This window comes from Penicillium verhagenii (assembly GCF_028828195.1).
Source record: "Penicillium verhagenii strain IBT 33310 chromosome Unknown utg000002l_segment0_segment0, whole genome shotgun sequence".
Classification (NCBI taxonomy): Eukaryota; Fungi; Ascomycota; class Eurotiomycetes; order Eurotiales; family Aspergillaceae; genus Penicillium; species Penicillium verhagenii.
Window position 1 is genome coordinate 2,825,686 of NW_026643166.1, and position 22,347 is coordinate 2,848,032.

General features: G+C 47.8%; 11 protein-coding genes across 11 annotated transcripts; 7 read left to right on the top strand and 4 right to left on the bottom strand.

The window, feature by feature from the left end:
- Window positions 1–43: 43 nt before the first annotated feature.
- Window positions 44–3,959, top strand: N7466_001019 (putative inositol polyphosphate phosphatase; the record flags this gene model as incomplete). Its single annotated transcript, XM_057160417.1, has 6 exons — window positions 44–97; window positions 153–2,508; window positions 2,563–2,772; window positions 2,832–3,091; window positions 3,154–3,821; window positions 3,881–3,959. 6 exons carry the CDS (start codon window positions 44–46, stop codon window positions 3,957–3,959), a joined length of 3,627 nt encoding a protein of 1,208 aa, XP_057026665.1.
- Window positions 3,960–4,565: 606 nt separating this feature from the next.
- On the bottom strand, window positions 4,566–5,561 carry N7466_001020 (F-box protein; the record flags this gene model as incomplete). The annotated part of the gene is made up of 1 exon (XM_057160418.1): window positions 4,566–5,561. The coding sequence occupies one exon, from the start codon at window positions 5,559–5,561 to the stop codon at window positions 4,566–4,568; it is 996 nt and encodes a 331-aa protein (XP_057026666.1).
- A 1,879-nt stretch (window positions 5,562–7,440) lies between these two features.
- Window positions 7,441–8,598, top strand: N7466_001021 (uncharacterized protein; the record flags this gene model as incomplete). The annotated part of the gene is made up of 1 exon (XM_057160419.1): window positions 7,441–8,598. One exon carries the CDS (start codon window positions 7,441–7,443, stop codon window positions 8,596–8,598), a length of 1,158 nt encoding a protein of 385 aa, XP_057026667.1.
- A 275-nt stretch (window positions 8,599–8,873) lies between these two features.
- N7466_001022 (uncharacterized protein) lies at window positions 8,874–9,437 on the bottom strand (the record flags this gene model as incomplete). Its single annotated transcript, XM_057160420.1, has 1 exon — window positions 8,874–9,437. One exon carries the CDS (start codon window positions 9,435–9,437, stop codon window positions 8,874–8,876), a length of 564 nt encoding a protein of 187 aa, XP_057026668.1.
- Window positions 9,438–9,973: 536 nt separating this feature from the next.
- N7466_001023 (putative S-adenosylmethionine-dependent methyltransferase CRG1) lies at window positions 9,974–10,204 on the top strand (the record flags this gene model as incomplete). The annotated part of the gene is made up of 2 exons (XM_057160421.1): window positions 9,974–10,136; window positions 10,167–10,204. 2 exons carry the CDS (start codon window positions 9,974–9,976, stop codon window positions 10,202–10,204), a joined length of 201 nt encoding a protein of 66 aa, XP_057026669.1.
- A 233-nt stretch (window positions 10,205–10,437) lies between these two features.
- Window positions 10,438–10,986, top strand: N7466_001024 (DUF3425 domain-containing protein; the record flags this gene model as incomplete). Its single annotated transcript, XM_057160422.1, has 1 exon — window positions 10,438–10,986. The coding sequence occupies one exon, from the start codon at window positions 10,438–10,440 to the stop codon at window positions 10,984–10,986; it is 549 nt and encodes a 182-aa protein (XP_057026670.1).
- Window positions 10,987–11,069: 83 nt separating this feature from the next.
- Window positions 11,070–12,197, bottom strand: N7466_001025 (aldo/keto reductase; the record flags this gene model as incomplete). The annotated part of the gene is made up of 1 exon (XM_057160423.1): window positions 11,070–12,197. The coding sequence occupies one exon, from the start codon at window positions 12,195–12,197 to the stop codon at window positions 11,070–11,072; it is 1,128 nt and encodes a 375-aa protein (XP_057026671.1).
- Window positions 12,198–12,940: 743 nt separating this feature from the next.
- On the bottom strand, window positions 12,941–14,689 carry N7466_001026 (tannase; the record flags this gene model as incomplete). Its single annotated transcript, XM_057160424.1, has 1 exon — window positions 12,941–14,689. The coding sequence occupies one exon, from the start codon at window positions 14,687–14,689 to the stop codon at window positions 12,941–12,943; it is 1,749 nt and encodes a 582-aa protein (XP_057026672.1).
- A 2,186-nt stretch (window positions 14,690–16,875) lies between these two features.
- Window positions 16,876–18,571, top strand: N7466_001027 (glycoside hydrolase family 27 protein; the record flags this gene model as incomplete). Its single annotated transcript, XM_057160425.1, has 7 exons — window positions 16,876–16,953; window positions 17,035–17,167; window positions 17,219–17,359; window positions 17,437–17,526; window positions 17,575–17,874; window positions 17,934–18,118; window positions 18,185–18,571. 7 exons carry the CDS (start codon window positions 16,876–16,878, stop codon window positions 18,569–18,571), a joined length of 1,314 nt encoding a protein of 437 aa, XP_057026673.1.
- Window positions 18,572–19,318: 747 nt separating this feature from the next.
- Window positions 19,319–19,843, top strand: N7466_001028 (uncharacterized protein; the record flags this gene model as incomplete). The annotated part of the gene is made up of 1 exon (XM_057160426.1): window positions 19,319–19,843. One exon carries the CDS (start codon window positions 19,319–19,321, stop codon window positions 19,841–19,843), a length of 525 nt encoding a protein of 174 aa, XP_057026674.1.
- A 1,017-nt stretch (window positions 19,844–20,860) lies between these two features.
- On the top strand, window positions 20,861–22,238 carry N7466_001029 (DUF3431 domain-containing protein; the record flags this gene model as incomplete). The annotated part of the gene is made up of 4 exons (XM_057160427.1): window positions 20,861–21,378; window positions 21,473–21,564; window positions 21,633–21,995; window positions 22,057–22,238. 4 exons carry the CDS (start codon window positions 20,861–20,863, stop codon window positions 22,236–22,238), a joined length of 1,155 nt encoding a protein of 384 aa, XP_057026675.1.
- Between the last annotated feature and the right edge of the window lie 109 nt (window positions 22,239–22,347).

Sequence of the window (22,347 nt, forward strand, 5' to 3'; positions counted from 1 at the left end):
ATGATCGATCCTCCCAGCTGGTCTTGGCGAAGGAATTGTGCTCATGGCTATGGAGGGAAATGCTAAGGGGCCGGAGAACCCTGATAGTGCTCCCATGGTATGTTTTTGTAGTATGCCTAATGGGCCACGCGGCACGGCTAACACAATAACAGAGACCGGTCTCCTCCCTATTATCCCACTTCGAGAACCTATCGCATCGCAAAACGAAATCCACGGTTGGGATCATTCCACATGAATCTTCAACACGTTTCCTAAGGACCCCGGAACCTGGCGACGAACCTCGGTCTTCAAGCCGCGCCTCCTTGGACCTACCTCGTCCAGACTCTCACTGGAACACGCCTGCTGAGGAGAGGCCCGGTCGTAGTTTTGACCAAGCCAACGGTAATAATCTACGGCCCCGTGGATCCCCTGGGAGTCAAAGCCAACATGGCCGGCCCATGTATATGAACTTCCAGCATTCGTCATCGTCTCAGCTCACGCCTACATTGGCCGTCCATGCTCCACAATCGCCGCCGCGCAGTCAACAAAGAGAGATCCGATCGCCTAGTCAAGAGGACAATCGGACTGCCAGGAGCTATTTCCATCGTCCCAGGGAATCTTTATCTGCGGGTGTTTCACCTGCTCCTGCTGGCCGACCGGTTACTCCGACGAAACTTGGATCTTCCGTTCCCATGGTGGAGACTATGCATAGACTGTCTCCTAGTTTATCAGCTGTGAACGGAAGTGGCAGTCCGCTAGATCGGAAACTGAAAAGTGTCTCATTACCCCCGCCGGCAAATAGGGCAGAGAAGCCCAAAATCCCAGCTAAGCCCGCTATGTTTTCTCATCCGGATACAATTCCTCACCTGGATACAAAATCTTTGGCTCCCCAACCGGAAAGGGCATCTGATGACCTTGTATCTCCATTTAATACGCCCCCGAGTAGTCCAGAGAAGGTTACATCCAAGCCTGCCTCTGCTACAAAAGCTGCCCCAAGACTTCCTCCTTCAAGGCCCTCGGTTGAGCCTTTCGCTCGACGCTCGTTCGACGGACGACTCCCTGCCTCGAATTTGAATACTAGATACGATTCTAGAGAAGCAAGCGTATCCCGCACCCGTCCGATTCCCGAGCCCAGTCGAAGCACGAAGCCATTGATGGTACAAATCCCAGCTACATCATCTATCTATTCAGAGTCCTCCGAGGCTCCACCTCTATCCGCCCAAAGACTTAGATCTAGTGACGCCCCCTATGATCGACCTGGCCTTCCGCCCAGGCCAACCTCTGCCCATCCATTCAGAAGGGGCCCTTCACCTTCTAGAGAGTTCCCCCAACCTGTGGCCAGTCCGGCACAAATGGCGCCAGTTCTTCGTCCTGCACCCTCTCATCAGCATGCGTCTGAACCTCAGACCCCACGCATTGGTCAACGACAGCCTTCTTTGCCAGAACCGTCATTCCCAGAACGTCGATTGGCGCGCACCGATACAGAAGAAGAAGAATTGGTGACAGATGAGCCCGCGATCTCAAGAACTGATTATCCCGATGCTTCACAAGCTAATAGACGCCCTCCGCTCCTCAAAACTAGCCCAACGGAGATTCCAACTAAATATGACACTCGCCTAGTCGACGTGTGCGGCAAGTATGTTTGCACTACCGGATATATAACTCGCGTGTGGGATCTCACCACTGGCGAGCAGGTCATGAGCCTTAGCCATGGCGAAACAGTGAAATGCCTTTCTATCGCCTTCAAGCCAGGGAACTCGCTTGAAGAAGAAGGGCAGCGCTTCTGGGTCGGTACTAGTTCTGGTGACCTACATGAAATCGATATTCTATCTCGATGTATCGTGGCCACTCGCGCCTACCCTTCTCGTCGAGAGATCATCCAAATTCACCGCCACAAGAAAGAAATGTGGACTCTGGACGACGAGGGTCGGCTGCTGGTATGGCAGCCAGATGAAAGTGGCACTCCTAATCTGCATTATAGCTACCACAGCCCGCAGGAACGAGTGGCACGGGGCCATACCTTCTCCATGGTGGTGGATGATAAGCTATTGTTGGCAACGGGCAAGGATGTGTACATCTACCGCCCAAGTGCCAAGGATGATACTTCATTCAAGCTTTTCAAACGGCCGATAGGCCAACAGCACTCGGGCGACGTAACATCTGGTGCCTTCAGCACTAAGAATGGCGGCCGCGTGTACCTGGGCCATGCAGATGGCAAAGTGACTGTCTACTCTTCCGCTGACTTCTCTTGCTTGGCAGTAGTCAATGTCAGCGTATACAAGATTAACTGTCTTGGCTTTGTCGGAGACTATCTGTGGGCAGCTTATAAAACGGGAATGATATACGTCTACGACGTTAAGACCAACCCATGGACTGTGAAGAAGGACTGGCGTGCCCATGATAGTCCCGTCTCTGCCTTTGTGCTAGACACAAGCAGCGTGTGGACGATGAATCGTCTGCAAGTGACATCGCTTGGCACTGATAATTGTATTCGTCTCTGGGATGGAATGCTGGAGGATGATTGGTTAGGTAAGTTGTCATCCCTGGTGCGATAAGATTGGATCTATTTTCTAACCATACCAGATGCTCGAATGGAAATAAAAGACGTAGAGTACTGCACCTTCCGAGAACTCAAAACCATTGTTCTTACATGGAATGCTGGTGCTGCAACCCCTGGCAGCGTACGCACTTCCGACTTCATTAAAGACGCACTTCGTCCAGAAGACCCTCCAGACATTGTGGTTTTTGGTTTCCAAGAGTTGGTAGATCTTGAAAATAAGAAGATTACAGCTAGTCAGTACCAATTATCACACCTCTCCCTCTATTATTATTTCTTACTAACATTGTCTCAGAGAGCTTGTTGCTTGGTAGCAAGAAGAAGGAGAACGGCGAGAAGGAACACATGAGCCGACAGTACCGAGTTTGGGTCGATCACTTGACCCGGACTCTTCACGAGTGCATGCCCCTCGAAGAGTCCTACGTTCTTCTCCACACCTCCAACATGGTTGGACTCTTCACCTGTATCTTTGTCAAGCACAAGGAGCGTATCAACATTAAAAGTGTATGCGCATCAGAGATCAAGCGCGGAATGGGAGGAATGCATGGTAATAAGGTTCGTCTTGCTCATTCCTGTCGGATATTTTCTTTCAAGTTGTCTCTAACCAACATTTCTAGGGTGCTCTCATTTGCCGCTTCATTCTTGACGATAGTTCCATGTGCTTTGTCAACTGCCATCTTGCTGCCGGCCAAACACAGACTGCACACCGTAACAATGATATTGCAGCAATCCTCGAAGCTGAATGCTTGCCTGCGGAGAACAGTCTCTCGGTGCGAAGTAATCAGTATGCAAGTGGTGGTGATGGTTCCATGATCATGGATCACGAAGTTTGTATTTTGAACGGAGATCTTAACTACCGTATCGATTCTATTCCCCGCCACGTCATCATCAACGCCATCCAACAAAACAACCTTGCCAAGCTTCTCGACCGCGACCAACTCCTCGCCTCCCGACGCAAGAACCCAGGGTTCCGACTGCGCAGCTTCATCGAAGCACCCATCACATTTGCACCGACCTATAAATACGACGTTGGCTCCGACGAATACGACTCAAGTGAAAAGAAACGTTCCCCGGCTTGGTGTGATCGTATTCTATACCGAGGCTCTGGCCGCGTCAAGCAGCTTGACTACCGTCGGCTTATTGTCCGTGCCTCCGATCACCGACCTGTCTGTGCGGCCTTCAAGGTTCGTGTTAAGACGGTGCTACCTCAAGAACGGGCGGTAGTTTGGGAGAAGTGTCAACAAGACTTTCAGGATGAGAAGCGTAGACTTGCTTCTGAAGCTAGGTAAGTTTTTGTCAAAATCTATTATGTTTATCGTGATTCCATGGCTAATTAACTTCCAGCATCGAATATCTCATCACTGTCTTGGGCACTGATCCTCGACAGGCCCGCGCCCTAATTCTAGGAAATGGAGGGAAATAGGTGCTTCTACATTTCAAGAGTTTGAACAGGCATTGCGATGGTGTACAACTTTCTACTATAAGAGGCTACTGATGTATGGTGTATGAGTAATGATTTCACGATAGACAAATGTATGATGACGATTACGGCTACTAAGCGCGTGATCGAGAAGGAAGTCGAAAACGTTACTTACTATCGTAACAGTCCAATATACGTCTCGTCCACAAGGTCATGTCTTTGAATCATCAATTATTAGCGCTGTCCATTTCTAAGCCGAAGAGAAATCGTGCTTTTCATTGACCACTGTTTTTGCTATTTTCTAATTTTTTTTGGATTGCGAAATTCCACAGAAAACTTCTCTTCCCACGATAAAAATGCAGTGTACCCTTTCAACACAGACGATTGGAAAGCGAGATCAGAAGAGCGAAAAACTTTCAAGTTGTCCCATCCCTTGAGGTTTGGCCTCGAGCGAATACGTATGATGCCACATGTTGCGCCAGCCAATGAACAAAAGAGGGATTTGGAGGAGGAAATTTCAAAGGTTTCAAGGTTCAAGCACTGTTCAAGAATCATCGTCAGCATACATAGCCACCTTAATAAAGTATGTCAGATGGCCAGACTCAACTCTTAGCAGTTAACTTTCTTAACAGTATCTTCCCACAAGCTTTGGGCCGCTTTGCACAACTTAAAGTGCTCAAGAAACTCGTCTCGTCCATATTCAAGGCCTCTTTTGCCAGACAAATAATTCCAGGGATAGGCGAAGAACATCAAACTGTTCCAGTCTTCATAACAACCCATGCACATTAAAGTACCTTCAGCTTGGCCAGTCTGGTCGTTGTAGTAAGGCAGGCGGCATGATGACATGAAAGGGTATGTGTAACACAAATATTCCTCACAGGGCATTTTTTGAGTTGATACTTCTCTCCCACAAGCCACAGCGACCTCATCTAGAGTCGTAATTTCAATGCGTCTTTCGTACTGGATGTCAGCTAAGGTGTATATTCCTGGCAGGGTTTTGAATGTCTTGAGCCTGGCAAGTTCTGGTTCGGTCATCATGAACCTCGTTTGGACCCATTGCACCGGCAAAAAGCGTGTCACTGGGGACTCGGCACTGCGGATGCACTCATAACAGTATCGCTTCCATGGTACAATGAGCACATATGCGCCAAACCTGCCACAAGAGTTACATGTTTTTGCACATAACATTTCATGGAAACCATAGAGAGAAACCTCAGTGGCAAAATCGGTGCGTAAAAGGGCACAGAAAAGATCCAGTCCGTGTGATGCTACCCTTTGGTACTGGTAGAAGGAGTCCACAAGCCGTCTTGAACTGCGACTTACTTGTCGGAAGTTGAAGATGGATTTCATGTCTAGAAGAGACATGATCTCGTGCGAAAGTTCAATGGGTATCTCATCCAGAGGGCCTAATTCAAAGTCCGAAGCTCGCTCGAAGTCGGTTGAAATTGATCGACGAATGATCCCGTGTGTTTCCGGGTGAAAGGAGATCATATCCTCATGGTGGGTACTGGCCGTGGTCGCAACTCGAATAATGCCGTTGATCTCTGTCTCGTGAAACTCATACTCTTTCTCCGAAACATACCCGTGTCTAGTAGCATCATCCATCTTGAACGAGAGGGATCCTCTTGTTGGATCAACGTATCAGTGGATAGGAGGACAGTAAAAAGAAAAGTTGAAAGAGGACACGGATGGAGACCACAAAGAATGCGAAGGAAGGAAAAGTTGACAAGAAGAACAGAAGGATTCCTACAAGATTCACGTTTTTATGTCAGGGAAACAAACGATGGACGTGTGGGACAAGGTCGCTGCGGGAGCATAGTAGTAGTTTTTTGAGACGTGACAGCGAGTCGCCAAGGCACTGGTAGCCATAAGCCCAAACCACCACCGCATGGGCTGTCAAGCTCCGTCAATCGATTCAATTGACTCAATTGACTCAATCGGGAGTTGTGAAACGAGACATGAGTGCAACACGAAACGCAACATTCAAAGAACACATTGATACTATAAGCAAGATGGATATGCTCTTCACAACACGAAATGCAATACAAAACGCAACATATTGCTACCAGTCTATAAGCAAGATGGGTATGCTCTTCGCATCAATTGATCGGATTGTTTTGCAGCTTGCCCCAATGCAGGGCACATAGCACTTCGTGCGCAAGGATTGTATATTGTTCATATTCTCCTACGTTGTGTTTAGCTATTATCCACAATAGGGTTCGAATCTTGAGCAACTTATTCCCTAGTAGATACCGAATCATCCGACCAGACCGGTGGATATGCAGATATTCCTCTCTAGGAGGTATTGCATTGTAAAAGAACTGGAGAATGAACCAAGAACTTATGCAGTTTATGTAGTATATTGAAAAGTCAGATGAGCGAGACAGCTAAAAAGGAATTGTATAAGGGGAGAGATGTATGTGGGGGGAAGAGAAGATAAAGGAGAAACTATTAGGGTAATGTGCTTCCACTCAAGTGCTGTTTGGCACTGCATCCACGTGATTACATGTAGACAGCGTTTGTAAGATCCAGATGTCCGTTCACAGGAACGTCCCGGTTGCGCATCTGTTCTATATACCCAACCGTAAGTATTGTCCCACTCCACTTTTAAGTTACAAGCATACTATAAATATACATAGTATGCATGTGTGCTAACATATTAACGAGGGGAACGTATGTATGCTGTGCCATCTAATTACACGGGTCGATACAGCGTGGACAAGGTCTACTACCAACCACCACCAACTAGCAGTAGAGGGCCCTCCCTAGGGTGTCGATCAAAGAGGCGTAGTGTCTAATTTAACACGATAAGTAAAGGAATAATGAAATTGTGCTAAGGCCTAGAAAACTCGAGAAAAAGACAGATAGAGAGGGAAGAAAGAAAGAAAGAAAGAGTAATAAGAAGAAAGGAGCAACCTCAAATACCTCCCCAGGGTTGGCTCCTACACGGATGCCTGAACTAGATAGGCAATCAAGGACAACATTTGAAAGGAACAAACCAGAGATGAGTCACGGGGTACGGACGAATATTACATGTGACATATAGGACTCGGGAACGTGTATTCCAATCTGCTAGTATTCAGGCATACATAGATCCGTATAGGCAAGTGCTACGTTGTTTCGGTATTTTAATACCATACTGTATACCGTACTGTATACTATACTACAGTGTATAGATTATGCATCAGAAGTGGAGAAGATAAAGTTGCCCCACTCAGGCCACTCAGGCCACTCCCAGCCTTAGCTTAAATCCCTTGGAGTTAGAGCCCGGTGTTAAGAGGATTGATGACAGGGTGGAATGCCCATTGTCCAATCAATGTCAGATTGCATTCCCAAGTACGTTATATTGAAATCTAAAAATTCCACTTAAACTTGGCTTTTCCACTCCCAAAAGCCACCTTCAAAAGACTAAAAATATTGCAATATTTGAAGCCTGCATACTTCCCTTTCAAATAATCTAGTTCTCTTCTCTCCACCGGACACAATGCCCATCGATGCAAAGAGCGTTCTGGGTCGGTACCGCCAGCTGGCCCCCTCTGCCTCTGTTCGAGTGTCACCGATATGCTTGGGCACTATGACATTCGGTGGCACTCACCCCGAAAAATACGGCGAATGCAGCAAAGAGGAAGCCTTCGCCATGATGGACTTCTTTTACGACAATGGAGGTAACTTCTTCGATACCGCAAACGCCTACCAAGACGGCCAGTCCGAGGTCTGGCTAGGTGAATGGATCGCTTCCCGCAAAAACCGCGACGAGCTCGTCATCGCAACCAAATATACCTCCAGCTACATGCTACACCACAAGGACAAGATCCAGGCCAACTTCGTCGGCACCGGAACCAAGTCCATGAATCACTCCGTCGACGAGTCCCTACGCAAGCTCCAAACCAGCTATATCGATCTGTTCTACGTGCACTGGTGGGACTACACAACCTCCATCCCGGAATTGATGCAGAGCCTCAACCACCTTGTTGTCTCGGGCAAAGTGCACTATCTTGGTATCTCGGATACGCCGGCTTGGGTCGTGACTAAGGCGAATGCGTACGCGCGCCAGCATGGACTACGACAGTTCTCCGTTTACCAGGGCAAATGGAATGCCGCGAGACGGGACCATGAGCGAGATATCATCCCCATGTGCGCCGATGAAGGGATGGGTCTGGCCCCGTACGCGACATTGAACGCTGGAAACTTCCAGACAGCAGAGGGCTACAAGGCCCGTGAGAAGTCGAATGATGGCCGGAAATTTATCCCCGTGTGTGCGCGCGATAAGCAAGTTGCCGCCATCTTGGAGAAGATCGCCAACAAGAAGGGCGGAGGTGTGACGCTTTTGAATATCGCGCTGGCGTATATCTGTCACAAGGCGCCCTACGTGTTCCCTATTGTTGGCGGCCGCACTGTTGATCATCTCAAAGGCAGTATTCCAGGTCTGGCTGTTTCGCTGTCAAACGAGGAAATCGAAGAGATCGAGACAGGGTACGAGTTTGACCATGGATTCCCTCACAGCTTCTTGAGTGGCACTTTGTTTGACCTTTCTCACCCTCGAGGAGCTGCTGGTCCCGAGGATGTGTGGTTGACTAAGCCATGCGGTCCATTTGACTGGGTCGAGCGCCCAAGACCCATCAAGCCTCATCAGTCGACATAGATATTGCATATGGGCACTAATGTTGTTATTTGAGTGCTGGCTTTAGAACATTTGAACGAGACTACTATATCTTGAAACTGAGAAAAATGCATGCACATGTGATATTCCGTTGGATATATGTAAAGAAATCGGAAACTTTATTCTAGAAAGCATGACATTAATTGTGGCCTTATAATCCCTCGAGGCCAGCCTCGCCCAAGCATTGACATATGATATATTCATCCAGATCCGTCCCACCAACAATAGAAGAAGGCCCTTCCCCCCCGGACGCCTGTTCAAGCCACTAGGCCTGGCCAGTTGGAGGGCCACCGGTCTTGAAACGTCCGAGAGCGTACCACGGCTCGCAGAATAGTGACAACACAAACAACTGTAATAGCCACGACAAAGAAGTTGAAAGAAGGAAGCAAATTTCCAAAGTAATTGTTCGTCGCTTCTTTGCTATCGAAAAAGGAGCTCACTGGAGCTAATGGCGATGAGATGATTGTGTTCGACTGGCTGTTGGGGTTCGGTGTAATTGAACCAGCTCCTGACTTCTCTTCCTCGATTGCAGCCTGGCAGCCACTAACAAAGCCGGCTTCGCACAGAGCGACTAATCTTTCGTGTTCGTCCTTGCCATGGAAAGCGGAATCTCGATTTTGCATATCGCGTGGTCGTCTTGTGTCTAACCGGCGGTGCTGTTGTTCTGTTGGTAGATGATTGGTTGACGAGGAGTCCGACGTCGCTAAGACGCTGATGTGGTTTGATGGGTCTTCATTTGACGGATAGGTTCTGGGAAATGCAACCGCAGAGACTGAGCCTGCAACAGCAAGCAGCAAATAGGTGAGCGAGCTGAGGCGCATGGCGAATCTGATAATGGCATTTGCGCTGCGATCGGACGGAATATAAAGATAAGGAGTCGAGCGCGGGATTGCGTCTCGGCTTACGTCCTATCGCTGCCGGCGATAAGCCCCAATGTCCGGATCAAGCTGACTGCGGCCTGCAGGAATCTATGTTCCCAAGCTCAGAATTCTTCTTGGCTCCTGGGCATTTCTTGGTGAAGTCGATAAACATAAGTATAAAATGTCTCGTTTGAGCGATACAGGGCCTTGGCTGTGATCGACCCACCAGCTGCCAAGAGTCCAGGTTTCATTGATGTTCCTCGGCAATTGATTCACAGTGCAAGAGTGGAGAAAGTCTGGAACGCTAAGTGAACTAATGCGACCTGCTTACTATACGTCATGAGATCCACATGAATCCAAACAGTTATTTCAGCCAATGGGAACAAGGGAAATCAAGGTAAGCAGAATGCATATTGAACCCTTCCGTGGCAAGGAGAAGAAAATTTGATTTTACAAAACGCGCCAGGTCTCTAAGAGGGTCATAACTCTGCGCAAACATGACTAACGATGTTGGGACATCCAATGGAGGCAAGGCTACTCGCAAAGTGGGCTGCATACCTGACCTGGCGGAAGTGCGTTCAGCCGAAGAGAATTGGACTGGCCTTACCGACCCTGCGATTCGACGAAAGTTGCAGAATCGCTTGAACCAGAGAATCTATCGTATGTTACCCCCCTAGTAATACATCATAGAAATGGATTGGGTGACTGATCTTGCACTGGGCACTTAGGTCGACGAAGAGCAAAACCTGCAGAAAGCAATTCTGTTCCAGACAGAAACGTGTCGATCATACAGAGCTCTATATCTACGGCAGATCAACATGAACAGAATGAGGAGGCGGATACTAATGTGCCCGCAACCAATAATATCAGAAAACAAAATGCCTTGTCATCAGAATCGAGCATTCAAGCACAGACACCAAAATCCATACACCAAATGAATCGAGCGGAGATCTTACAAACCATGGCCCATTACGAGGCTTCAGCGCGCCAAGCTTACGCATTAGGCTCCCCAAGAGCCGATCAACTCTTGACTCTTATCCAGTTCAATGTATTCCGAGCCCTTGTGGATAACACCTCCACAATAAGCTTCAATATGGATTGGTTAGACGAGGACGCTATCTCGCCTTGGTGTGAAGGTGCATCTGAAATCCAAATCAGCCTTTGCCCGAATAGTCTCCGTCCGACAGCTTTGCAACAAGAAATCTCTCACCACCCATGGATAGACCTTTTCCCTTTCCCTCAGATGAGGGACAACCTACTACGAAGATATGACGACGAGGAATTCGACGAGAGTGCGCTTTGCAATGATCTTGTCGATTTCTATGATGTTTCCAACGAAGAGACGGGATTAATTGTTTGGAGGGAGCCGTGGCAGCCGACAGGGTGGGAGGTTAGTGAGACCTTTCTGCGTAGGTGGGCTTGGGTCGTCAAGGGATGTGATGATCTGGTTAAATCTACGAACTACTGGCGCGGAATACGCGGAGAAGACCCTTTGGTGTTTGGTACTTGATATAAATTTGGTTTTATAGATTTTTTAAAAATAGACAAAAATCGTATCACTCTATCTTCAACTCTACTTTAGGCCGTCTTAGACTAGTTCCAGTCAAAGTTGCCCATAAGGTTCGTCAGCCACACATCACCAGGACCGTTGGGGGTACGTGAAGTAGAGCCATCAAACAGAGAGCCGCTGAGGAAAGTATGAGGGAAGCCATGGTCAAACTTATAAGCTGACTCGATGTGCGCCACCTCCTCGACAGTGAGAGACAATTCCAACGCCGCAATGTTGCCCTTGAGATGCTCAACTTTCCTGCCTCCAACAATCGGGAAAACATATGGAGCTTTCTGGCGGACATACGCAAGGGCAACACTAGTAAGATCCGTACCCTTCTGAGTAGCAATCTCATCTAGCACCTTAGCAACCAGTTTCTCGTTCTCAGTAGGAGGCCGTCCCTTACGGCCAGGATTGTTTTGCTCCCGCTCCTTATAAGATGCCTCAGTCTGGAACCGGCCCTGGCCCAGTGTTCCCCAGGGAACAACACCCATATTCTCATCACGACACATGGGCAGAATCTCCCTCTCAAAATCGCGAATGGAAGCGTTCCAAAGACCCTGGTAAACAGAGAACTGGCGCAAGCCGTGATCGCGCGCATACTGGTTGGCCTTGGCAACCACCCAAGCGGGACAATCGGATATACCCAAATAAATGACCTTGCCGCTGACGACCAGGTCGTTAAGGGCGTGCATAAGCTCCGGGATCGAAACAGTGTAGTCCCACCAGTGCAGGTAGAAAAGGTCGATGTAAGATGTCTGCAATTTCTGTAACGAGAGGTCCAAGGAAACGCGCATGGACTTGGCGCCGTTTCCGCCATAGTTTGATTGAATCTTGCCAGATTCGTGGGTCTTGTAGGCGCTCGAGAACTTTGTAGCAAGGACAAGTTCATCACGAATCTTTCTCGAGGCAATCCACTCGCCGACCCAGGTTTCGGATTCTTCGTTTTGGTAGTTGTTGGCTGTGTCGATGAAGTTTCCACCTTGGCTAACGAAGTAGTCCATGATCTCGAATGCGGTCTCCTTGGTACATTCGCCGAGGCTGCCCTTCAATGCTTCACCAAAGTTCATGGCGCCCAGGCAAAGTGGGGAAACTCGGACAGAGGCGGACGGGGCTAGCTGCCTGTGTCGGTCCAGAGGCGAGCGAGCGGGAGGGTGAGTTGGAAGTGGCATTTTGGTAGTCTTCAAATTGTGCTAGCACTCGAGTGGTTTTTCGGGTTTAGAAAGATTGTCAGTTGCAACTTTGAAGCCTGCAGGAGAACGGTCTTAATATACTGATTGTCCGAGGACGGAATTTGGCAAATGGCCCACTTGGGTAGATCCATGGACAATTGCACCGATACTTCATTGTGAACGAATAGCAATGTCTCTTTCGATAAAGCTTGACGAGAGGGGTCCCTGAGAGACCCACATGGCATGACGTATGATAAGCAAAGTGCATGCTGCATTGAAAAGTTGGAGCTAAAGCACGATAAAATGTTATTTACATATGGTTGTAAACATGGATGATTCAGGACGAATACATGAAATTTCAGTTGGAGTAACAGAGTATTACATTTACAGACATGGAATATTGAAAGAGAAGCAGAAACATAGCCTGACATTCAGCACTTGAGGTAATATTCAGAAGCCGCGCAGGGACCCACTGAACATCCAATTTTACGGTCTTAACCCGAATAATACGAGTAATACGAGGTGTCGTATTCATTGAACTCATAATTGCAACTGGGCAAGCTTGCACGTGTATGGCGGCGTGATTAACCATTTGAGATTTCCAAGGTTAGCTCTAAAAAGATTCGAATAGGTATCAAAAGATGAATTGTTTATTGTAACGGAAAATAACCCTGCAATTCTGTCTAGGTACAAGCTATCTCTTTCCAAAGGATATGTACCTTGCCAATTGGAACTGATACTCACTAATACACAGGCATATCCCATGCATTCAAGTCCCAGTGCCAAGTGTCAATCGAAGCTTGGTCATAAACGCACTCAAACTTGGCCCCGTTGTTTGTCCACAGAGGACGAAGTGGCCAAGCACAAAGCTCCCAGCTCTTGCCCTCCTCGGAGCCCTGCAGAACAGTGGCGGGGAGAGTAGATGGCTGGACACCTTTCTCAACCCAGTTGATGAGGACCTGAAGAGTCGTCTGTGGGAAGGGGCCGTTTGTTTGATCGGTGCTCGGTGCGCAATGACCAGCACCAGGAACCAGGTACAATCGATACCACTCATTGAGCTCGGCAGCACTGGCGGTGTATGATAGGTTGGGGTACATGACGCTACGGACAGATTCCCAGTAGCGCACCGAAGATGCGGTTGGAACACTGTAGTCGGACTCTCCGTGGATGTGGAGAACCTTGCCGCCAGCACCGTGGTAGGTGGACAGATCAGGCCAGGTTGTCTGCAGTACACTATCGTACTGCTGCCATCCTTCATAGATCCAGCTCTTGAGGGTATCCTCGGTCACATTATCCAGTGACAATGAATCGCTATCGATCAGATCCAAATAGCGCTCAACCCAGTCGGCACCAATACCGCTAACGCTCAACTCCCAAGAGTCGGTGGTCGCGTCGTAGGTGGTGCTAGCATCAGACCAAGTCGCGGATGGCTGGTAAGAAAGATAGACTTGCTTCCCCTCACTGTCCTTCATGCCGCCGATAATGGCCTTTGCGAGAGCGACACCCTTAGCTGTGACATTTCCACTCTGAGCAGGCGTGGTCACTCCTTGCCTCTTTCTAAAGCCCCCAAAGCCTCCTCCTGTAGAAGCAGCGCAGTAGTAAGATTCACCGACGGCCTTGTCAAGATCATAGTGAAGCTTGCAAAGATCAGTTCGAGAAACAACACCATCGGTAAGTCCATCCAATGGGTCACAGGCTTCAATGGTCAAGTTGAGGATCTTTGTCAGCTCACACTGAGGAGGGTAATAATCGAGATTCTTCATAGCAATGTCGGACCAGAGATGTTGGACTTGTTGGTGAGCATATCGGAAAGCGGGAGCGCCCACAACGGCACCATCCCAGTCGTCATAGCGCTGGATTTGACTCCAGCCTTCACGACCACCTTCCGAGCAGGCCTGGTAGTATGCATACAGCTTGGTGCTCTCAGCCATGTCGAAGAAGTTTCGAGTGAACTGCTTTCCAATGACAGACATTTCATGATGAGCCTTATATCCGAACATATAAAGTGCCTCATAGTTGATGGTTCCATTGGTCAAGAGGAAGACATCATCTTCGTCCAAGTCGAAGCTTCCGAACCCACCATCCGTGGCTCCCGCAACAGCACCGTACATGACTCCACCGGGCAAAGACGAGTTGCCACTGTTGATGGCCATACCACCACCACCAGTGGAGAGATAGCGATTCTCAAACTTGTCCGGGGCTGGAAGCCAGAACATCAACAGAACCTGATCATCGTCGAGGCCATTGTGCGAATAGGCGATTTGCACACCGCAGTAATCGAAAGTTGCAGCTTCGAAGAAGTCGGCACTGGCCGAAGAATAATTCTTTGTGGCACTGACGACGACGGAGGAAGAATCGATGGTAATTCCCGGGAGAACATCCAATGGAAGAGCAGCCTTCACATAGGCAGTTGTACAGACATCGTCAAGGGTTGCAGCGTGAACAATGGCTGCTGAGGCTGCAACGCCCCATACCCAAGCTGAAGAAACCATCTCCAGAGGCTTGGAGCGGAGTATGGAATAGGCAGAGAGAGACCTCGGGAGTGTCTGTGGGGGCAGAGAGACTTGAGCTGTTGAAACAATGTCTTGGAAGGAGGCCGACGGCCTTCTTATACCTGGCGAACCTTCACATCTGGTCCCTGGAAGTTACTTAATTTCCGGGGGGTATGCTCAGGTCCCAATTGTGTAATCTCCACCAGGGATAACTGCATCTGAATTCACCTGGTCACATTGCATCAAGCTATCGGCAGAAATTTCATGAATCATGCACGTCAGGTACGGTGCGCTCAGACGAAAGTGCCAATTTAGGCTTACCGTCAGGAGCTAATGAAGCTGTTAAGTTAGTGGCGTTTGACGTTTGGGTAAATCTTTTTCCCTCCCTATATTAAGTGCGGAGATTCGAGTCCGTCTGTCCGGGGTTAAAGCTTGATTCGAACCAACTTCAACGACATCATGTCCATATGCAGAGCAAATAAATGAAACCAAGTGGTGGTGCAGGTTTCAATTTGATTGGCGAATAGAGGAATAGAAAATTGAATGAGACAAGGAAGCAATTACTAGTGTTATGTGGTCTGTGAAGCCCCTGATGTTTGTAATCGAGTCATTCTGGAAGTTGCCAGTCCAAGGGTTCTCACTGACGATAATAGTGATAGCCCCTCTTCCCCATGGGGGAACATTAAGATTTTGTGGGGACAACCCACATTGTGGGACATCTCCCATCCCAGCATAGTACTAGTACTCGCATCAATGGATCACTTCACTCGCTTAACGCTTCTTCTTCTCCCCGAATGAAGGATCGGATAAATCGGGTTGGAATTCCCAATTCCCAATTCCCAATTCCCAATTCGTATGAGATTCGGTACTTCTTGTCTTTTCCATTCTTCGATCTATGCCGGTATCCCCATGGGAGAGTCGAATCTTAAGAAGTCAGCACTTCCGCCTCATATTTTCAACAAGGTCATTTACAAAGGCACAGTTGAAGTAGCAAGCTCATTCCGCAATGGGGAAGCTTCAAGTTCCTTGATGGGGGTTTCTTAATGGCGCTGGAGAACGGTTCAACATACCACTCACTACTCCTTTCAAGCCAAACAAAGAGGATCGTCAATTTTAGTCTCACGTACTGCCTGTGCAACTGACATAGCAGAGAACTCATCAACTCCAAGTAAGATCGCATCCAGCAATCAAATCACCTACTAGTATATGGCCCATGGGAGCTCGTGCCCACACAGCAGACCGATACATCGAAATCATTCTATTCTCCCGCTGGTAGATGGGGTTCTTTGAGCATACCCCATCCGTAAGCCAATGGTCCGACGGAGATAGGAGCTGAATCTGTTAGAAGGTCACTTAAGCTGCCGCTATTTTGACTGCATTGTTCCAAGGGCACACTGCTAGCCACTCCGAGCCCAGAAGGCGTTAGTTTGAATTCTTGATCCGACAGGATCCTTGTCCAAATCGATTGAGGCGACGGAAAGATCGGTATGCTCTTACCTAGTATGTTTCTACTCTGTACTCTGCACTCTGCACTCATGAACTTGAATACTGACTTGGTGACATTTTTTTTGAGACGTGTCTCATTCCAGACAACGACAGGCGGTGAAAGGACGCGTCCACGGGACCAACGACGCGCCTTGCAGATGGTTTGCAGCCTTTTTGTTAAGCTAGGTCGAGGCAGAGCTTGAAGCAATGCGAGCTTTGGATAAACTGCAGGCACTTTAGGAAAGTCCCCTCCTACTTCGTTGCTACTGTAGCACTCGGGGTTCTCGGACACTGTTCCCTGCAGATCTACATCTTTTGTCCTTTCCCCAAACCCAATTTGATTACTGATTGTCGGGGTAATTATCGGATAAATCTCCGCAACATGAGATCTGGTACATCAGAAAAGCACAAGCTTTACAGCAATTTGACTTGTACATTCGAATTCGCTGCGTGGTTCAACTCCGGTCCTAATGTGGACATTTTCAACGTCCGCCAATGCCAAGCTCTCCTGCGGCGCCACTGCAAGGATCTGCATATTGTTTACTACCATCGCTCATGCACGATTACCCCGAAGTTGCAGATTCAGTGGAACATTCCCCGCACTTCAGAATTGTATATACAGCTTTTGAGCTACTATAAAAGAACAATGCCATGCCAAGGGCTTTTTTCTCCACTGATTTTTCCATTGTTTACATTGCATCATGTTTACTTCTTTGACATTGGCTGTGTTGGCAGCTGTTCTGCCTTCTGCGGATGCTCTTGTGAGAAAGGATGGCGTGGTATGCTCGACCTTCCGTTTTTGATCTTGTCAATAATGTCGATTTGAAACCCCGTGCAAGTACTAATCTTCTTACTGCTAGGGCAAATTGCCTGCCTTAGGCTGGAACTCTTGGAACGCCTTTGGTTGCGATGTCAATGCCACTGCTATCCTCGCAGCAGCGAATGATGTTGTCTCATTGGGTCTCAAAGACCTCGGATATGAATACGTCAACAGTATGTACAGAAGTGGAAGCTTTTTCTTTTTCCAGAACTAACCTTAACCAGTCGACGATTGTTGGTCCGTACAGGGAGAGCGCAATGCCACAACACAACGGATTATTCCGAATCCCACAAAGTTTCCAGACGGTCTCTCAGGTGTTGCTACACAAGTCCATGACCTAGGATTGAAGCTTGGAATATACAGCAGTATGTACGCCTTTAGTGCTTCTAACACACTAGAACTTGACTCATAGGTACATCCAAAATACTAAAAATACAAACAGGCGCTGGTGAATTAACTTGTGCAGGATATCCTGCTAGCTTAGGATACGAGCAAGTTGATGCAGGAGCATTTGCAGAGTGGGGAATCGACTGTAAGTTCCGCCGCTCCTTTTCTAATTTTTATTTGTCTAACAAGTCAGACTTGAAATATGATAACTGCGGAGTTCCATCAAACTGGACCGACAAGTATAATGCTTGTGTTCCAGATGGAGACGTTGGAACCAACCCTAACGGAACTTGTCCTGATCTTACCGACCCAGCACCGCCAGGATACGACTGGTCCAAGTCCAATACTTCCATACGGTATGACCGTATGCGGGATGCACTTCTCGATCAGACCAGAACAATCCTGTTCTCACTTTGTGATTGGGGCGATGCGGCAGTTAATTCCTGGGGAGCAGAGACTGGGAACTCGTGGCGCATGTCGGGAGATATCACTGGTAAGATTGTTTTGACTGCATGAAGCCACGCTCGAGTATCCTGAGCTAACAATCTGTAGCTGAGTGGTCACGTATTCTCCAAATTGCCAATGAGAACAGCTTTTTGATGAATTATGTTGGATTCTGGGGTCACCCCGATCCCGATATGCTGGAAGTTGGCAACGGCAATCTCACTGTGGAAGAGAACCGAGCTCATTTCGCCCTGTGGGCGATCATGAAGTCTCCCTTGATCATCGGCACCACGGTATGCTCCTCAGCACCAATTCAAATCCTACCGGGCTTCCATAGTATGTTACTAACAATCATATAGCTTAGTGAACTCAGTGCCGCAAACTTGGCCACCATCAAGAATGAATACCTGCTTAAATTCCACCAAGATCCCGTCTACGGTCGTTCGGCACATCCTTACAAGTGGGGATACAATCCCGACTGGACTTTCGATCCGGAACACCCTGCAGAGTACTGGTCTGGTCCTTCATCTACCCTGAAGGGAACTCTGGTTCTCATGCTTAACACTGAGGACTCGACTGCTACTCGCACTGCCGTTTGGAGTGAAATCCCTGAGTTGAAGGGTCATGAATCTTATCGTGTGACTGATGCTTGGACTGGCAAGAGTCTCGGATGTGTTAAGAAGCAGCATAGTGTTTCTGTGGCGAGTCATGATGTGTCCCTTCTGCTGGTTCAGGGCTCATGCTAAGATGGTCGCCCACTTGAGGGTTGAATACCCTGCGCCTCTTATGGCCAGATGAGCTCCACGAGTTCACAGCCCACTGGAATTTGGTTGACGGGGGTGGAATTTCTCTAGTCCTGCAGATAAAGTCTTTATCTTACGTATCATTCATCGAAGAACCTTCGGTGAATAGACAAGTGTAATTAATCAATATGTGAATGCTCGTTCCATTTGGAAAATAATCCTCATTCAAAGCACATGCAGTGCAGCAGCAGATGGCTTAATTTTAAAAGTTTGTAGCAAGCTTGTCCCGGCAATACAATATTCGGCATTTGAATATTCGGGATTTGGTACCTCGGCATCAATTTGAAAGCTCGGCATATGCAGCACAGATGCCTTGATGGTCGAGGTCGAGGACCGATTTCCTTTGAAACATTTTCAATCGTCCCATGGTTCATCATGATTCTTTTTATAGTTTTCTTTGTCGCTCCGTTCGAATGTTGCAAGTCATAAAGATCTGCGCACGGACTATGGCAATGTGACTCCGATTCTTTGTTTCAGTAGACGCCAACCTTTCTCACTCGACTAATTATATCTCAATACAGCACTTGAAGACAAAGTCGCATGCCCAATTTCCCAAAACCAGAAACACTTTGTGTATCCAAGCAATTGATAAAGTTCTCCATGTTTCTTCTACAACTAACAAAGGCCGTCGAGTATAGATATGAGACCACTCCCTAGGTAAAGGAATTCCACAACCCGCATTTATTCATCATGATCAACTCAGACCTACCCAAGCCAAACTCTCTGTCGGTCAAGGCATTCCCCATGGATGCTAGCACATTATGGTTCTTACACCACCGCACAAACATTGTGAGCGCACTAGACGACTACAGAGCCAACATCTGGAGCCACGAGCGACGATATTACCGAGAGATCGCAACCTGTCTAGAAACCGCAGCTCGAAATCTCGCTCTGATTCTCACATGCGACGGCATCGATTCCAGAATGGCTCGTTGTGTCCGGGAGCGGGTCTCCCGCATCAGCACCTGTCTAAACAGTCTTCGAGAGGTCCTGATTCTTCACCGTGAGCAAGAACCGAAAGAAGTTTCAGAGGTCCTATTCATGCTTGGGCGGCACGTGGGGCGGATGAGACTTGTGGGGATGGCTGACCCGTATGCTGATGCGATGGATAAACAGCTAGAGGAGCTGCCGGGGTTTGAAAGTAGATGGGTGCGCAAGAATTGGCGGGCGTTGAAGTTTAATGATCCTCGATGTGTTTGTTCACTTTGCAAGTGATGGCCTGAGGCCTGGGTTACTATACATAGGCATTCAACAAAACGGAGTATATAACATTTGAATAAAGAAAATAATATTCGAGGGATGATATGATTCTTCTATTTGAATCGGTCGGGCAGCTTTTAATTATATTGCCATGATAATAATCTAATCTGTTAGCCTGCTAATGAGCAAGTACGGAGTACTTTTTGTCAATAATAAGTGGGGAAAGCGCTTAAGTAGTATGTACCACAGGCGCTAATAAAAGTGATTGGTCAAGTTTCAGGGATCCAAAGCTGAAACCTGGAATCGGCATTCGGATACATTATTTGGACCCAATCTGGACCCAATATGGACCCTGGAAGCAGGAACAATTTGACGATTTGTGATGGTCATTGCATCCTAGTTCCCCGGGTGGCGGTCGCTGGGCAAGCTTAGCCATTACTTCAATTCTTTTATAGAAATACTATAGAAATATTGAAGCAGAAACTTGCCAAGCGAAAGGTGTTTGCGGCCGCGTAACAGCAGTTGGGGCTTAAAATGGCTGTTTCAGTGTTATCGCTTCCAATCACACTCATCTACTCGGCCTCGTGCAACCTTTGCATCTGCCAACCGGAAACAGCCAATCCAATCACATCGAGAGAAAATCCCCTATAAAATAATATAAAATCAGTATAAAATCATATCATTTAACAAACATTGAAACAAGCTTCGTTTACATGCTTCTATACATCAATTTTACTTATCGAAAAGAAAAAAAAAAAAGAAAAACCAAGGCATACGTAGATCCTTGTCCCATCCGATGTGATTCTAAGCGTAGCCTCGTTCTAGTCATCCAAGGGTCCGCATTAGCTCATGGACCCGCCGTCCCATCAACTTCTCTCTGTTTTCGGTGCCGATTTCCAGTTTCCCCTCTGCGTCAATCCGGCAATCAAAAGACCCTTTGTTTTTTCCCCTTTCCCTTTTCCTTTAATTCTTAACTTAAGCTCTCCCAGGGCAACTTTGTACAACCCGAAAATCGATAATGCCCGCTCCACCATGAGACGAGCGAGCGTCTTCTCAAATGAGTCCGGATCCACCGGTAGCTCACGGGTATTCGTCTATTTGGGTCTAGCCGTCATCTCCCTCCTACTCTCGTACCAACTGCTTCTGAACCACGACTCGCTTGGTTCCATCGCATCTTGGAAGGTCGGATCAGACGCCATTGCCACTTATGATCCCGATGCTGATTATGATGGTGATGGCTGGGCTGCGGCTGCTTTAAATGGTACTGTACAGTCCAAGACTAGTGCCGTGCAGCAAGTGTACCCGACAAGAACGCCTGTTGCAGATGCGGTTACCACACCAGCTTATTCCGATATACCTATATCTATACCCTTGCCTACGCCGAATGAAAAAGAACTCGTCATTGCGGCTATGCGCAAGAGCGATATGTCCTGGGTGGACTTTGTATCTCCGGATTGGGTCTTGAATATCTATCGGGCTGATGTACCGAAAGGCGAAGCCGAATTTACGGTTCCAGAAAATAAAGGCAACGAAGCCATGGTCTATTTAACGTGTGTTACAACATCTATTGATATCTATGGGCAATTTGATGCACAAATTGGTACTTGGAAAGTATCTTAAGAGCTAACAAACACTTTGATATAGATACATTATCGATCGATACAATACTCTTCCCGACGTGACACTATTCGTACATGGCGGGCGATACCAATGGCACAACGATAATCCTCTCTATGGTAACCACCAATCATACATGAATCCCGCGCTTCAAAAAGCTCCCATCTGATCCAAATTCACTATCCAGACTCCGTTATCTCAATAAACGACTTCCAAATAGACCACGTCCGCAACACCGGCTACGTCAACATGCGTTGCTCCTGGACAATCGGCTGTCCAGCCGAACTCGAACCCGCCCGCTATCTCCGCGAACGCCCCGACGACCAGAGCCATCCCACCGCCATGGAGTTTCCCCATAGCTTCATGGAACTATTCCCCGGTACCGAGGTTCCCGAGGTTGTGGGTGTTCCGTGCTGCAGCCAGTTTGCAGTATCGCGAGAGGCGGTTCGCGCGCGCAAGAAAGAGGAGTATATCCACATGCGAGACTGGTTGCTTGCGTCACCGTTAGATGCCAGTACTAGTGGGCGCATCTTTGAGTATTCATGGCATAGTAAGTATACTTGATTCACTTCCCTGTGTTGGTGATTGTTTTGTGCTAATTCTTTATGAAGTTATGTTTGGCAAAACCTCGCAGTTCTGTGTTGATTCTGCTGAGTGTTATTGTAATACTTACGGTTATTGTAACATGACCGAGGATGAATTAAGAGACCAATGGGTTTTCAAAGGGTTAACGCTTCCGGAAGGTTGGCCTGCAAAGGGTTGGCCAGAGCCCGAGTCACAGCCACCGAACTAACCCCATTTGAACCTGGACTCGACTCGAACATTGAATGTTTGAAGAATCTTTTAAAACTAATCTGTACCATATTTATATTGATCAATTAATCTCAAAATGGGGATGGAGA